The sequence below is a fragment of the Crotalus tigris genome, unplaced genomic scaffold (genome assembly GCF_016545835.1).
Source record: "Crotalus tigris isolate CLP2741 ecotype Arizona unplaced genomic scaffold, ASM1654583v1 scf7180000017666.379230911805:20528666, whole genome shotgun sequence".
Lineage (NCBI taxonomy): Eukaryota > Metazoa > Chordata > Lepidosauria > Squamata > Viperidae > Crotalus > Crotalus tigris.
In genome coordinates this window covers 4269047-4283036 of record NW_024096552.1, presented here as the reverse complement: position 1 = coordinate 4283036, position 13990 = coordinate 4269047, and the positions used below count along the sequence as shown (strand labels likewise).

The 13990-nt window shown below is 45.9% G+C and overlaps 1 protein-coding gene across 1 annotated transcript; it reads right to left on the bottom strand.

Moving 5' to 3' along the window:
- Positions 1–1094: 1094 nt before the first annotated feature.
- On the bottom strand, positions 1095–8697 carry LOC120305138 (zinc finger protein with KRAB and SCAN domains 7-like). The gene is made up of 4 exons (XM_039336555.1): positions 8224–8697; positions 5786–5893; positions 3198–3324; positions 1095–2881 (listed from the first exon to the last, which is right to left on the bottom strand). The coding sequence occupies exons 1-4, from the start codon at positions 8518–8520 to the stop codon at positions 1719–1721; spliced, it is 1695 nt and encodes a 564-aa protein (XP_039192489.1). The 5' UTR covers positions 8521–8697; the 3' UTR covers positions 1095–1718.
- Positions 8698–13990: the final 5293 nt, after the last annotated feature.

Below are 13990 nucleotides of genomic sequence, written 5' to 3'. Positions count from 1 at the left end.
ATGGCTGGAGCTTCAGGGCTGTCAGGGCTCAGCGGAAGTGCCAGGATCAGTACCACTTTCCAGATGATCGGCGCTTCTTCGGGGCTGTCAGGGCTCAGTGGAAACGCCAGGATCAGCACAAGGCTCCAGCTGGAGCTTGGCGCTGATCCTGGTGCTTCTGCTGAGCCCTGAAGCGCCAATCAGCTGGAAAGCAGCACTGATCCTGGCGCTTCTGCTGAGCTCAGAAGAAGCGCCAATCAGCTGGAATGTTGCAGCATCTCCAGGGTCTTGTGATTTACATTCAGATGCTTGGCAACTGATTCATATTTATGACGGTTACAGTGTCACAGGGTCATGTGAAGTGAGCAAAACCTGCTGCAACCACCCAGCAGACGGGGGGGGGGAGGGGGAATAAAAACCCCACCCCTGCTGCCAGTCCTCAACAGAAATGCTCACAAAAATGAAAACCTCGGACAGGAGGAAGAGCGCCGCCGGGCGGGCGGGCAGGTGTCTTGCTCGGCTGTGGCTTGGGCGGCACTTTTTTCAGTGCCACTGTAACTTTATAACAGTCACTAAGTGAACAGTTGTAAGTCGAGGACTACCTGTACTTTTATCACCTTTTTTGGGGGGGGGTCATCAAGTTTTTGACACCTTGCTAGGCGACTGGTGGTACTCGGATGCTGCCATATCCTAAAGGTGGTACAATGGGTGAAAAGGTTGAAAAGCCCTGCTCTAGAGAGTCCTTTATTTATCTGAACCAATGGACCAGCAAACAGCCCTCCAGGGACTGGTAAGACTACCCTGAAGGCAGCCACCCTCAGTCCCCCAAACAACAATCCCTATAGTACAGTGGTTCTCAACCTTTTTAATGCCGCGACCCCCAACTGGTCGTAAGTCGAGGACTACTCAGCCGGTCGTAAGTCGAGGACTACTCAGCCGGTCGTAAGTCGAGGACTACTCAACTGGTGCAGCACCGTTTGCAGACTGGGACTTTTGGCAGGCTCAGCAGGGCAGAGACAGCCTGGACAATTCCTATTGGCTTTTGAAAGCCAATAGAATTACACTCTATTCAAGAGAGTCGATTCTATTGGCTTTCAAAAGCCAATAGAATAAAAGGGAGTAGCACAGCTAAGGCAAGGGGGGAAAAATGGCGGACTGCATTGTTTGGCGACCCCCGTGAAATGGTCGTTCGACCCCAAATGGGGTCCTGACCCACAGGTTGAGAACCACTGCTATAGTACAAATAAAGTCCCCAGAGTAGGAACACATTCAACAAGGCAAGGTTTAGGGTTCCAAGTCCAGTCCACAAGGCAGAGTCCAGGTACAAGTCAATGGCAGTCCTCCGGGCAAAGAAAAGGTCCAAGGCAAGAAGCAGTTCCACGGGCAGAGCGAAGCAAAGGCCAAAAGCAGTCCACAAAACAAGGGCAAGGTCGAAGACAAAAGGCAAACAGCAGTCTTCAAGGCAAGGCAAGGCAAGGCAAAGCAAACAGCAACAGGCACGAGTCAAAGCAGGGGGAATGTAAGCCAAAGCAGACAATTGTTCCTGGCAAAGACTAACTCCCCATAGCTTCTCCTTAAATCAGTCCACTCCAGGGGTTCCTTGTGAGTAGGGGTGGGGCGATCTTCTCTTGAGTAGCCTTGCAGCTTCTTTGGGCTTGCCTGCGCTCTACTCTCCTTGCCCTTGGATCAGTGGAGAAGGCAGCTGTTCCTCATCAGAGATTTGCTGCCTATCAGCACCACTACCAGCCAGCAGCCGATCCTCCTGTGTCTTTGCAGACAGGCAGCTCTCCGTCTTGTTGATCACCTCCTCCAGTGCCTGAGGGGCCTGGGACAGCCCCTGGCCCCTCCAAATATACCAAAGGAGATGTGTCATTCCTGTCGGACAGTCCCAGTTCCAAGTCCTCCTCCTCCGAACTAGACTCCGATGGGGCCATGACACTCTCCCCTGTGTGGATACTTACATGACGATTAAGATGTCCTTTCCGGGTATAGCTCTTTCCACACACCTTGCATTTATACGGTCTCTCCCCTGTGTGGATCCTTTGGTGGCGATTAAATTTACCCTGGCTAATTAAGCTCATTCCACATTCCGTGCATTTATATGGCCTCTCTCCCGTGTGGATCCTGCGGTGAAGAATAAGGGCACTTTTGATAATGAAGCTCTTTCCACACTCTAGGCATTTGTGTGGTTTCTCCACTGTGTGGTTCCTTTGGTGGCGACTAAAACTACTTTTGATACCAAAGCTCTTTCCACACTCCAAGCATTGATATGGTTTCTCCCCAGTGTGGATCCTTTCATGAAGATCAAACTGGTCTTTCCGGATAAAGGCCTTTCCACATTCCAAGCATTTATATGGTCTCTCCCCAGTATGGATTTTTTTATGAAGATTAAGATGTCCTTTTTGGGTGAAGGTCTTTTTACAATACTGACATTTATGTGATGTCTCCCCAGTGTGGAAATTAAGATTACTTTTGCTACTGAAACTCTTTCCACCCTGCATGCACACTTCCCTTGTTATGCTCAGACTGGAATCCCCTCCAGATTTTACAGAGGTATGTGATCTGAGTTTCCTGTACAGTTTCTTTGGTGAAGTAGGAATGACAGAATTATTCTCCATAGTGTCTAGAGGCATGCAGTTTTTCTTTAGTCTGGTTTCTGCCATATTGATGTAATTCAAAGTCATGTTTTCTTTTTTGCTATATTGTTCTTTTCTCTTTTCTTTCTGTTCTTGCTGGGACAGGAAGCCACAAGCATCAACAGGAAGAGATGTGGATGACTTCTCTCCTCCATCTTCTAAATGGCTTCCCTCTTGCCTTTTGGTACCAAATATCACTTCACTCTTCTCTGTTTGGAGTAGATTTAACCTTGCCTGCTTGTTGTTCTCATTCACAGACACATCATCTGTTTTGAAAAAAAAAAAGAAAATTAACATTCTGTTTAGAATTTAAAAGGGTGAGGCAGAAGGTGTTTCCTCCCTCAAAAACATGCCAATCTGCATTCCAGGTTTGGTACAATCCACTTGTCTAGCCAGGATTTGATATCTGCAAATTGTTATCTGGGAGACTGATGGGATGCAAGTTTTTCAGCCAAGAAACATATTAAGTTGTTGATCAGTCAATCTGCTCAGGCACTTCCGTGGACTATCTAGGAAACTTGCCAAATCTTTGGTGAGTATTTCTGCCACGGCCTTATAGAGAGATGAGCAGCCTGGCCTTACCCAGAGCAGCCATATTCGTAGAAAACTCCTGCATGACTTCCTTGCACAAGGCCTTCTGGCCATGATCTAGCAGCCTCCACTCTTCCTCCGTGAAGTCCACAGTCACCTCCTCAAAGGGATCAGAGCTCTAGAAAGAGAAAAAAAACCTGTTCTTTAGCAGATAATCCCAGGAAACAGTTGTAAGTTTTCTCTCTTACTGCACGCCATAGTAAACAGACATTGGCAAGAGACCAGATGGACATTTTCATTCAGGACTGTTAAAGAGTTTACAGCTTTCCAGTGCAAAAATAAGCCCCCAAAATAAGCATACATTTAAAATGAGCAGGAGGCATAGTTTAGAAAAACTTTTATCTATAAAATATATATAAACATGATACATACAGTTTCATTCATCTCTGGGGAACATCAACAACTCTTAACTTGGAGATCAGGAAAAAAAACAATAGAGAGAAGACTAAGACACACCCAGACCTAGACTGGATCACATGCCTCACACAGCCAATATTGTGTCTTAATCAAAAACAGTTCTCATTGGTTGTGAAAAGAATAAAGTATTATTCAGAAATTTCTAATGAGTCTATAAAGCAGTGATTCTCAACCTGTGGGTCGGGACCCCATTTGGGGTCGAACGACCATTTCACGGGGGTCGCCAAACAATGCAGTCCGCCATTTTTTCCCCCCTTTTCCTTAGCTGTGCTACTCCCTTTTATTCTATTGGCTTTTGAAAGCCAATAGAAGAGACTCTCTTGAATAGAGTCTAATTCTATTGGCTTTCCAAAGCCCATAGGAATGGTCCAGGCTGTCTCTGCCCTGCTGAGCCCGCCAAAAGTCCCATTCTGCAAACGGTGCTGCACCAGTTGAGTAGTCCTCGACTTACGACCGGTTGAGTAGTCCTCGACTTACGACCGGTTGGGGGTTGCGGCATTAAAAAGGTTGAGAACCACTGTTATAAAGGTTGTCAGAAGAAGCAGAAGCCAACTAAAGATCAGAAATAATAATATATAATGTTGACAGGTACAAATGTGAAAAGTAGAAGTCGCTAGTTAACTGAAATTGTAAGCAGAGGAAATATCGGAATAACTATAGAAGCCGAGCTCTGCTAACAGAAAATTAGAAAGATAGGATATGAACAAAGGGTCTTCCTGGAACATAGGAAGGGATAGTGGTTTTAGGCAGTCCGAAGTAGGTATTGGATGATTAGATAAGGGGTATTGAATGCGACAGGAGAGGGGGGAATTTGCGTGAGGGGTAGGATATAAAAATGTGTCAAACAGCTTTTTAAGGTGTGGCTGAACTCCTGTGTGTGTTTCAGTCCACCAAGCTTTTGCAAACACTTTATTTTGAATAAAACTTTGCTGCTGGAAGTCCAAGTGAGTTTGTTTGTTTTGGGATCTTGAGCCCACGTCCCAAACAGTTGGTTTGTTGCTATGGCTATTCCAGTTCATAAAACTTCTTACACAGTGACAAGGACATATTCATGTCTTTATGTTCACGTAATCCTTGGAGCTGGGAAGCAGTAGCTGCAACAAATCAAGGCTTTGGTGCTTTCAGGTTGTAGAATGCAACACAGCCAGGCTTGGGGAGCTTGCCACTGGGCTGCAATGACTCAGGAAGGAAGTTTGGGGCAGCAAAATCCCCTAGACCAGTGGTTCTCAACCTTTTTAATGCCGTAACCCCCAACCGGTCATAAGTCGAGGACTACTCAACCAGTCGTAAGTCAAGGACTACTCAACTGGTGCAGCACCGTTTGCAGAATGGGACTTTTGGCGGGCTCAGCAGGGCAGAGACAGCCTGGACAATTCCTATTGGCTTTTGAAAGCCAATAGAATTAGACTCTATTCAAGAGAGTCTATTCTATTGACTTTCAAAAGCCAATAGAATAAAAGGGAGTAGCACAGCTAAGGAAAAGGGGAAAAAATGGCGGACTGCGTTGTTTGGCGACCCCCGTGAAATGGTCATTCGACCCCAAATGGGGTCCCGACCCACAGGTTAAGAACCACTGCCCTAGGCTCACCTGTGCTGCTGACCAAATTCCTTAGGAACTTCTTTCCTATGCTATTTCAAAATATTAGCAATGTCCTTGAAATCCCAAGTCACTTGACCAACAGTTTTATTGTTACAGCCACTTTGTGTTGCTTTACTCGTTTATCCTTAATATGGTTTATTTTTGCTGGTATACTTTCAGTCACCTTACAAGGGAGATGGGTGGCATAAAAATGTAATTAAAATAAACAAACAATACTTCTCAAGTATGTTTAATCCCATTGTTATTGTTTCAATTCATGGCTTTTATTTCTACCTCATTTAGGCACTCTTCTGAATAGTATTAAGTAGTATTAATACTACCTAATACTAATTCTTTCTACAAATAAATTACATTTCTAATACAAGGTTCCCTGCCTGTGAATTGTCTCTTGTTTGAATCTCCAGAACCATCTTGAAAGCTGAGTATGACTCAGCAGGAGCTTCTTGGGGGGGGGGGGGGACACTTTGTTCAGATGCACACAGACTCAGCATTTAGTGGTTAAAGCAGCTCATGAATGGACAGAGCTGGAACTCTTCTGCTCTCAGAAGAAATCTGCTCTTACCTGCCAAGGTGGCCCAAGTTGAATCCTTCTGAAAAGCAGCTCCTGAGAAGGGCTGGGTTGATCTCCTCTTCTCTGTAGCTCTGCTGAGATCTTCCTTGTGAATGGCTCCTGTACATAATAATAATAATAATAATAATAATAATAATAATAGTGATGATGATGATGATGATGATGGAAGGGACCTTGGAAGTCATCTAGTCCAACCCCACTGCTCAGGCAGGAAACCCTATACCAGTGATGGCGAACATTTTAGAGACCAAGTGCCCAAACTGCAACCCAAAACCCACTTATGCATTGTCAGGTGCCGGGTGGGCATGGCCCATTGGATGTGGTTTGCCAATTGGGTAGGCATGGCCCATTGGGTGGGCGTGGCTGCGGTTGTAATGGCACACTGGGTGGGACTAAAAAGTTCAATTCCAACTTTGCACGGTCTGTTTTTTTCCCGTGAGAAGTTAAATTCAATTGATTGATTGAAACTTTTATTTTTTGAACACGGCGGCAGAAGCCTAAAGCGAAATGGTTTTATAAAACCCAGCTGAAAGCCTAGGACTGGGACGACGGCGCACGTGCCCAAAAAGAGGTTCGCCACCACGGCCCTATACCATTTCAGAAAAATGGCTGTCCACTCTCTTCTTAAACACTTCCAGTGTTGGAGCATTCACTGCTTCTGGAGGCAGGTTGTTCCACTGGTTGATTGTTCTAATTGTCAGGAAATTTCTCAGTTCTAGGTTGCTTTTCTCTTTGATCAGTTTCCATCTGTTGCTTCTTGTCCTAACTTCAGGCGCTTTGGAGAATAGCTTGACTCCCTCTTCTTTGTGGCAACCCCTGAGATATTGGAACACTGCTATCATGTCCCCCCTCGTCCTTCTCTTCATTAAATTAGACATACCCAATTCCAGCAACCGTTCCTTATATGTTTTAGCCTCCAGACCTCTAATCATCTTTGTTGTTCTTCTCTGTACTCTAGAGTCTCAACATCGTTTTTACATCGTGGTGACCAAAACTGGATAGTGTGGCCTTACCAAGGCATTGTAAAGTGGTATTAATACTACACGTGATCTTGATTCTATCCCTCTGTTAATGCAGCCTAGCACTGTGTTGGCTTTTTGGGCAGCTGCAGCACACTGCTGGCTCATATCTAAGTGATTGTCCATTAGGACTCTGAGATCCCTCTCACAGTTGCTACTATCGAGCAAGATATCACCTATACTATACATGTACATTTGGTTTTTCTTGCCTAAATGTAGAACTGTAGAACTTTACCTGTCAAAACAGCCTGGTTTATCATCTACTTTGGATTGGAATCATGTTAGTTCACTTGCCTTTCCTTTTCTTTCTCTTCCTGTATCTTCCCAACCCATCAATATGAGAGAACACAGACTCTACTTTGTACTGGCTGATGTTTTGGGGTAAATGATGAACAGTTGGGATTTAGGACAGCAAACTGTTATGTTCATAAAATGTAAGCATGTATTAATTTGCTCCTTTCTTTCACTATTGTGGTATTATAGGGCTTATATAAAGATGGCTCTGTACTAGAGGCAATAGCACTTAGACTCACATATCTCTTCATAGTGTTTTACAGCCCACTCTACGAGGTTTAGACAGAGAGTCAGCATATTGACTCCAACAATCTGGGTCCTCATTTTACTGACCTAGGAAGGATGGAAGGCTGAGTCAACCTTGAGTAGGTCATGTGGAAAATAGTAAAGTGTTTTTGCATTAATGTTTGACGCCTTTTAGTAAGATGTACGTGACCAAGAGCAGTGGAAAGAGCAAAGGCTAAGTAACAGGAAACGTCTGTAGTCCTTAGAACAGATAGCTTAACCACATCAGCTTACAGGAAAGCACATATGGTAAAGATATCTTTCGCTTATCGTACCATCTTCTATGTTAACAAATAACAGGAAATAGACTGGTGGTTCTGTCAAGCTTCATGCACTCACTACTAAGAAGAAACTAACCTAACAAAGGACTAAATAAATAAAGGGAAGGGATGCTGGATAGAAGGGTGGTAGGAGATGTTGCTCCCAGCAATCTGGATCCTCATTTTACCAACCTGGTAAGGATGAAAGGCTGAGTCAAACTTCAGCCAGTCATGATCCTTAGCCTGCAATACTGCATTCTAACCATAGCAATAGAACTGCCACCAGGGCTCATCCAAATGCTTCCCCTTATCTAGATTTTGGGGACAGCAGATCACAACATAAACCCTGATTATTATGAGACAGGTAGATAACTTCTCGAAGGATACAGAGATATAAAGGAAGAGAAAGGTCAATTTAGGAAACAAGAAATCGGTTCTCCAAATATGAGGAATTCCTGAAAAGGCTGCAGAGACAGGTTCTGAATCTGACTTCTTGCAAACATGGCTAGATTGCTGATTCCTACCGCCACCACCCTGCAGCTCCCAAGATGAAACCCACCGCCCTCCTCACCTGCTCCTTTCCCGGCTCTTCCCGCTGGGCTTGGCTGAGGAGGAAGCCTTCGGCCAGGGCCACCGCCTGCGAACAGCTCTCGGCTCCGCACTCCCTCACCCAGCTCGCCATCTCCGCGGGCAGCAGGGCCAGCAGCTGCTCCAGCACCACCAGGTCCAGCATCTCCCCTTTGCTGCTCCTCTCCGGCCGCAGCCACTGGCGGCACAGGCGGTGCAGGCGGCTGCAAAGCTGCCGGGGACCCTGGGACTCCTGGCGGCAGCCGTCGAGACCGCGGAAGCGCCGGCGCCTGGACTTCATTGTGTCTCCTACTCCAGAGTAGGCAAAAGAAGCCCAAGACAATCCGAGGGGCTCCCCCAGCCTCTCCGCACCGCCCTTCTCCGCTTGCCAGGAAGGGAGAAATGGGACTCGGCTGCTTTGACGTTCTGCGCCCGAGAAAAGAAACTGTGAATCGCTTCCGCCAGAATTTCCTGCCCGTTTCCGGGTCCACATGTGGCAACAAAGAGTCCGAACGATAGATACGCGCTATCTAGAGTGGTCCCAGTAAGAAGAAAACGAAAGGAGAGCTTCTTCTTCCGGCCTGTCGGGAGGTCTGCGTCTCTGCTCTTCTTCTTGGGCAGCGGGGGGGGGGGGTCGGCTTCGCTGGAAGGCTGGCTGCAGTAGCAGAGGCTGTGGTGGCGATGCGTAGAAAAAAGGGCAGGGAGGGATCGATGATCTCGAGGTCTCCCCTCTAAATCAGATGCCTGCATCTCCCCTAGATCCTGCGCCGTACAGGAAAGCCGGGGAGAGCCTCCGCTCAAAGACGGGGATTTTTCTATGTCTCTGAATCCAGGTGAAGATGAAGGGATTGGGAGCTAAACATCGAAAGGCTCCTGGTAGCACCTTTTCCAATTAATACATCTCCTTACAAAACAAGAGCCTCGTGAGTGCATGGAGCGTCCAGAGTGATGTGGGATTTGGGGAGGGGGATTATAGGGGAAGTCAGGTTGGATTTGGGGATGCAAACGAAGGGAAGCCTTGCCCCCCCCTCCCCCCTCCCCCCCTCAATAGAAATAGAAAAGGATTAGGATTAGGATTAGGAAAGGAATAGCATAGCATAGCATAGCATATAGCATAGCATATAGCATAGCATAGCATATAGCAGCTACAGTGTTTCTCAACCTTGACAATTTTAAGGCATGTGGACTTCAACTCCCAGAATTCCACAGCCAGCAACTCTGGCTGTGGAATTCTGGGAGTTGAAGTCCACATGCCTTAAAATTGTCAAGGTTGAAAAACACTGAATAGCATATAGCATCGCATCGCATCGCATAGCATCCCATAGCATAGCATCCCCTTGGCAGGAAACCCTATACCATTTCAGACAAATGGCTGTCCCGTCTCTTCTTAAAAACTTTTAGTGTTGGAGCATTCACCGCTTCTGGAGGCAGGTTGTTTCAATGGCTAATTGTTCTGACTGTCAGGAAATTTCTCCTTAGTTCTAGGTTGCTTCTCTCCTTTGATTACAGGTAGCTTGGGAATCTTCTATGGAAGTAAAGGATGGGGCTTTGTATGAGGAAGAAGGGCTGGATAGGAAGAAGAAATATTGGAATTATTGAGAATTCTGGTGAGAATAGAATAGAATAACTATTGTCACTTTGAATGTACACTAATTGGCATACATTAAAATGAAATTTTTTTGCAAACAGCTCTCAAAGGGTCACCACCTCCAATATACACAACATAAATATGACAAAAATAAATACAGAATTATGCATATACCCACATATATGACACAGAGAAACAACACAGTGTAGTTTGGATTATGTATACAAGGGACTTCAAGAGGTAATCAGAGAAAACATGCTGTCGACAGATTCCAATGGCAGCAGAAAATATAAGACATAGACCAGGTCAGTGGATGGTCTTCCTAGGTACAGACAGTCCTCAACTTACAACAGTTCATTTAATGGCCGTTCAAAGTTACAACAGTACTAAAATGTGAGTTATAACCGTTTTTCACACTTGTGCCCATAGCACACTTGTGCCCATGGTCACGTGGTCAAAATTCAAATGCTTGGCAAACTAACACATATTTTTGATAGTTATAGTGTCCCAGGTTCATCTGATCCTCTTTTTGCGACCTTCTGACAAGCAAAGTCAACTTCACAGCCACGTTACTCAGTTGACAGCTGCAGGGATTCACTTAACAACTGTGGCAAGAAAGGTCGTAAAATGGGGCAAAACTCACTTAATAACTGTCTCACTTAGCAAAATAAATTTTGGGCTCAGTTGTGGTCGTAGGTTGAGGACTCCCTGTGTTCTTGGACTAATTCCCCTGCTTGTTATTTTCTCGATAATGTTGGGAGTGATAGAAGTCCACAGCTTTGAGAGGGACACAAGTGGCCCATCCCAGTTCTACTCTGCTGCAGGCCACTTGGTCCCTGCTCCGAAAACTTTCTCAGAAGCCAGATTGGGCTTCTCAGATGGGACGCCCAAGATTGGGGAGCTGTAATAAATGTACCTGGGAACATGATATGGATCCTGCTTGGCACTCAGATCTGCCCCTAATCGTCCGTGCCATTTTGAATTGCAGATACGAGTGCTGCTGCTTCTGTGGGTAACATGGCAACTTGCACACACCCAAAAAGGACGAGGGGGGACATGATAGCAGTGTTCCAATATCCCAGGGGCTGCCACAAAGAAGAGGGAGTCAAGCTATTCTCCAAGGTGCTTGAAGGCAAGACAAGAAGCAACGGATGGAAACTAATCAAGGAGAGACTTCCTGACAGTTAGAACAATTAACCAGTGGAACAACCTGCCTCCAGAAGCCATGAATGCTCCAACACTGGAACTGTTTAAGACGAGATTGGACAGCCATTTATCTGAAATGGTATAGGCAGGGATAGGCAACCTTGTCTCTTTTATGCCTCGTGGACTTTAACTCCCAGAATTCCTGAGCCAGCTGGCTCAGCATGGAAATCTCTCCCTTTCCCCTCAGCCGGCTGGCTCAGGAATTCTGGGAGTTGAAGTCCACGAGTCATAAAAAAGCCAAAGTTGCCTACCCCTGGGTTAAGTGTTTAATGGACCAGGCTAGAATTTGGAAGATTGTGAGTTCTAGTCCTACCATTGGCATGAAGCCAACTGGGCTTCTTACAGGAGGCCTCTCAGCCCAAGGAAGAAGAAAGCCAGGGCAAACCCACTTCTGAAATCTTGCCAAGAAACTTATCCTGGCAGTTGCCAGGAGACACAACACACGCAAAAGCTTGACAAAAAATGGTTTTTATTTCCATAAATCACCACGCGGGATTATCTATGAGAGCACCATATTAAAGTACTGTCAACTTATGATTTGAACTGGGGACTTGATATAGTTATAGCCATGTGTGTTTTGCTTTCGTTTTTTATTTTTATAACAAGTCCAGGTGCTTTTCTCCAACTTGGAAAAGGAGGCAGGAGAACCAGAAAAGATGCAGCCACCTAACAAAGCTCATCAAGATGGTAACAGGAAGACCAGTAAGTCTTCTTGGATTTCTCATGTTATCTTAATGCAGTGGTTCTCAACCTTTTTAATGCCGCGATCCCCCAACCGGTCGAAGACTACTCAACCGGTCGTAAGTCGAGGACTACTCAACTGGTGCAGCACCGTTTGCAGAATGGGACTTTTGGCGGGCTCAGCAGGCAGAGATAGGCTGGACAATTCCTATTGGCTTTTGAAAGCCAATAGAATTAGACTCTATTCAAGAGAGTCTATTCTATTGGCTTTCAAAAGCCAATAGAATAAAAGGGAGTAGCACAGCTAAGGAAAAGGGGGGAAAAAATGGCGGACTGCGTTGTTTGGCGACCCCCGTGAAATGGCCATTCAACCCCAAATGGGGTCCCGACCCACAGGTTGAGAACCACTGTCTTAATGTAAAACGACGACAGCTACAAGAGGTGAACAAACCCAATGGGGGTTTTAACACATTATACAGGTAGTCCTCGACTTACGACCGCAAATTGAGCCCAAAATCTATATTGCTGAAACACGTGTTAATTTTGCCCCATTTTTTATGACTTTTCCTGCCACAGTTGCTAAGTGAGTCACTGCAGTTAATTTACTAACGCAGTCGCTAAGTGAATCTGCCTTCCCCATTGACGTTGCTCATTGGATGGTCACAAAAGGGGATCTGGTGACCCAGCAACCGTCATAAAGGCGAACCAGTTGCTAAGCATCTGAATTTGGATCACGTGACCGTGGGGATGCCGCGGCGGCTGGAAGTTTGAAAAATGGTCTTAAGTGTACGTTGTAATGTTGAACGGTCACTAAATGGACTGTTGTACGTTGAGGACTACCTGTAATTGTTAACTAATAAGGCAGTGATGGCGAACCTTTTAGAGACCGAGTGCCCAAAGTACAACCCCAAACCCACTTATGTATCGTCGGGTGCCGGGTGGGCATGGCCCATGGGGTGGGCGTGGCTGCGGTGGTAACGGCAAACTGGGTGGGACTAAAAAGTTCAATCAATCAATTCCAACTTTGCGAGATCTTTTTTTCCCGCGAGAAGTTGAAATTGATTGATTGAACCTTTTTTTTTTTTTTTTTTTTTGCACATGACGGCGGAGGCCTAAAGTCAAAAGGTTTTATAAAACCCAGCTGAAGGCCTAGGACTGGGGCAACGGCACGTGTGCCCACAGAGAGGCCTCTGCATGCCATCTGTGACACGTGTGCCATAGGTTCACCACCACGGTAATAAGGGATTTGTAACTTGCCTCAACTTTACAGGTAGCAGAAGAAACATTCTGTTTTCCCCTTCCATCAGGCCTTCGGTGGCACCACTGCAGCGTGGCTGGGCAAGTGGGCAGGTATTACGGAGGTTGGGCAGGTGCAGGGTGGCAGGTATGCCTACATTATGAAACAGGAGCTATCTGGGATCTTGTACTTCGTAGCTGAGCTGTAGGAGAAGAAGTGATGGGGGTGGCAGTGAGTTACAGGAGCAATCTGCAACCTTCCTTGCTGCTTCCCCATTAGCTTTGCTTGTGGGAAACCAGCGGGAAAAGTCCCAAATGATGATCAAATGTCTACTAGACCCTGCAACACTTGTGAGCTGGTTGCCAAGTGCCTGGATTGTAATCGCGTGACCGCGAGCTGGCTGGGACAGCCCAAACATCACTTATTACATTCCCCTCATTCAGCACCATGGTAATTCTGAACAGCCACGAAATGAGTGGTCATTAATCAAGAAATATCTCTGTGGGCTCCCTTTTGTACTTTATTTTAACTTTAGGCAATATTTTCTCCCACTGTTGACAAAGGATCGATTGCAGGTGTGGGAAATATGAATTAAACACCTCAGTCGATTATCATGGTGGCAGAGTAAAAGCAATTCTGAAAACCAAAACAGAGAGAGGAAAAGTGGTCAGGTTTTTGTTGTTGTTGTTTTTTAAATCACTCTCTTTTTTTTTTCCCCTTGCAAATCAGGTAACAAACAAGAGAAGGCAACCCTGGGAGGCACTGTTGAGCTGAAGAGTTTGGGCCACTTGGAACTCCACGAAGCCCAAACTAATAGTTTTCGATTTTGTGAGAACGCAGGAACACCTGGACATCGGCAGAGAGGCAAAACTAACTTGGACTGCACTCTAGGCCTGGTAGGAAAGCAATCCCCATTTTGGGAGGAAGGAAACGGTGGTTTGGATGAAAATGCCATTCAGCAAGGGATTAAGCAGATCTTTGATCTTCTTGAGACTCCAAGAAGGCCAGTGGTGCCAAAGCCCCATAGATGCTCATACTGTGGAAAAAACACAAGCTGCA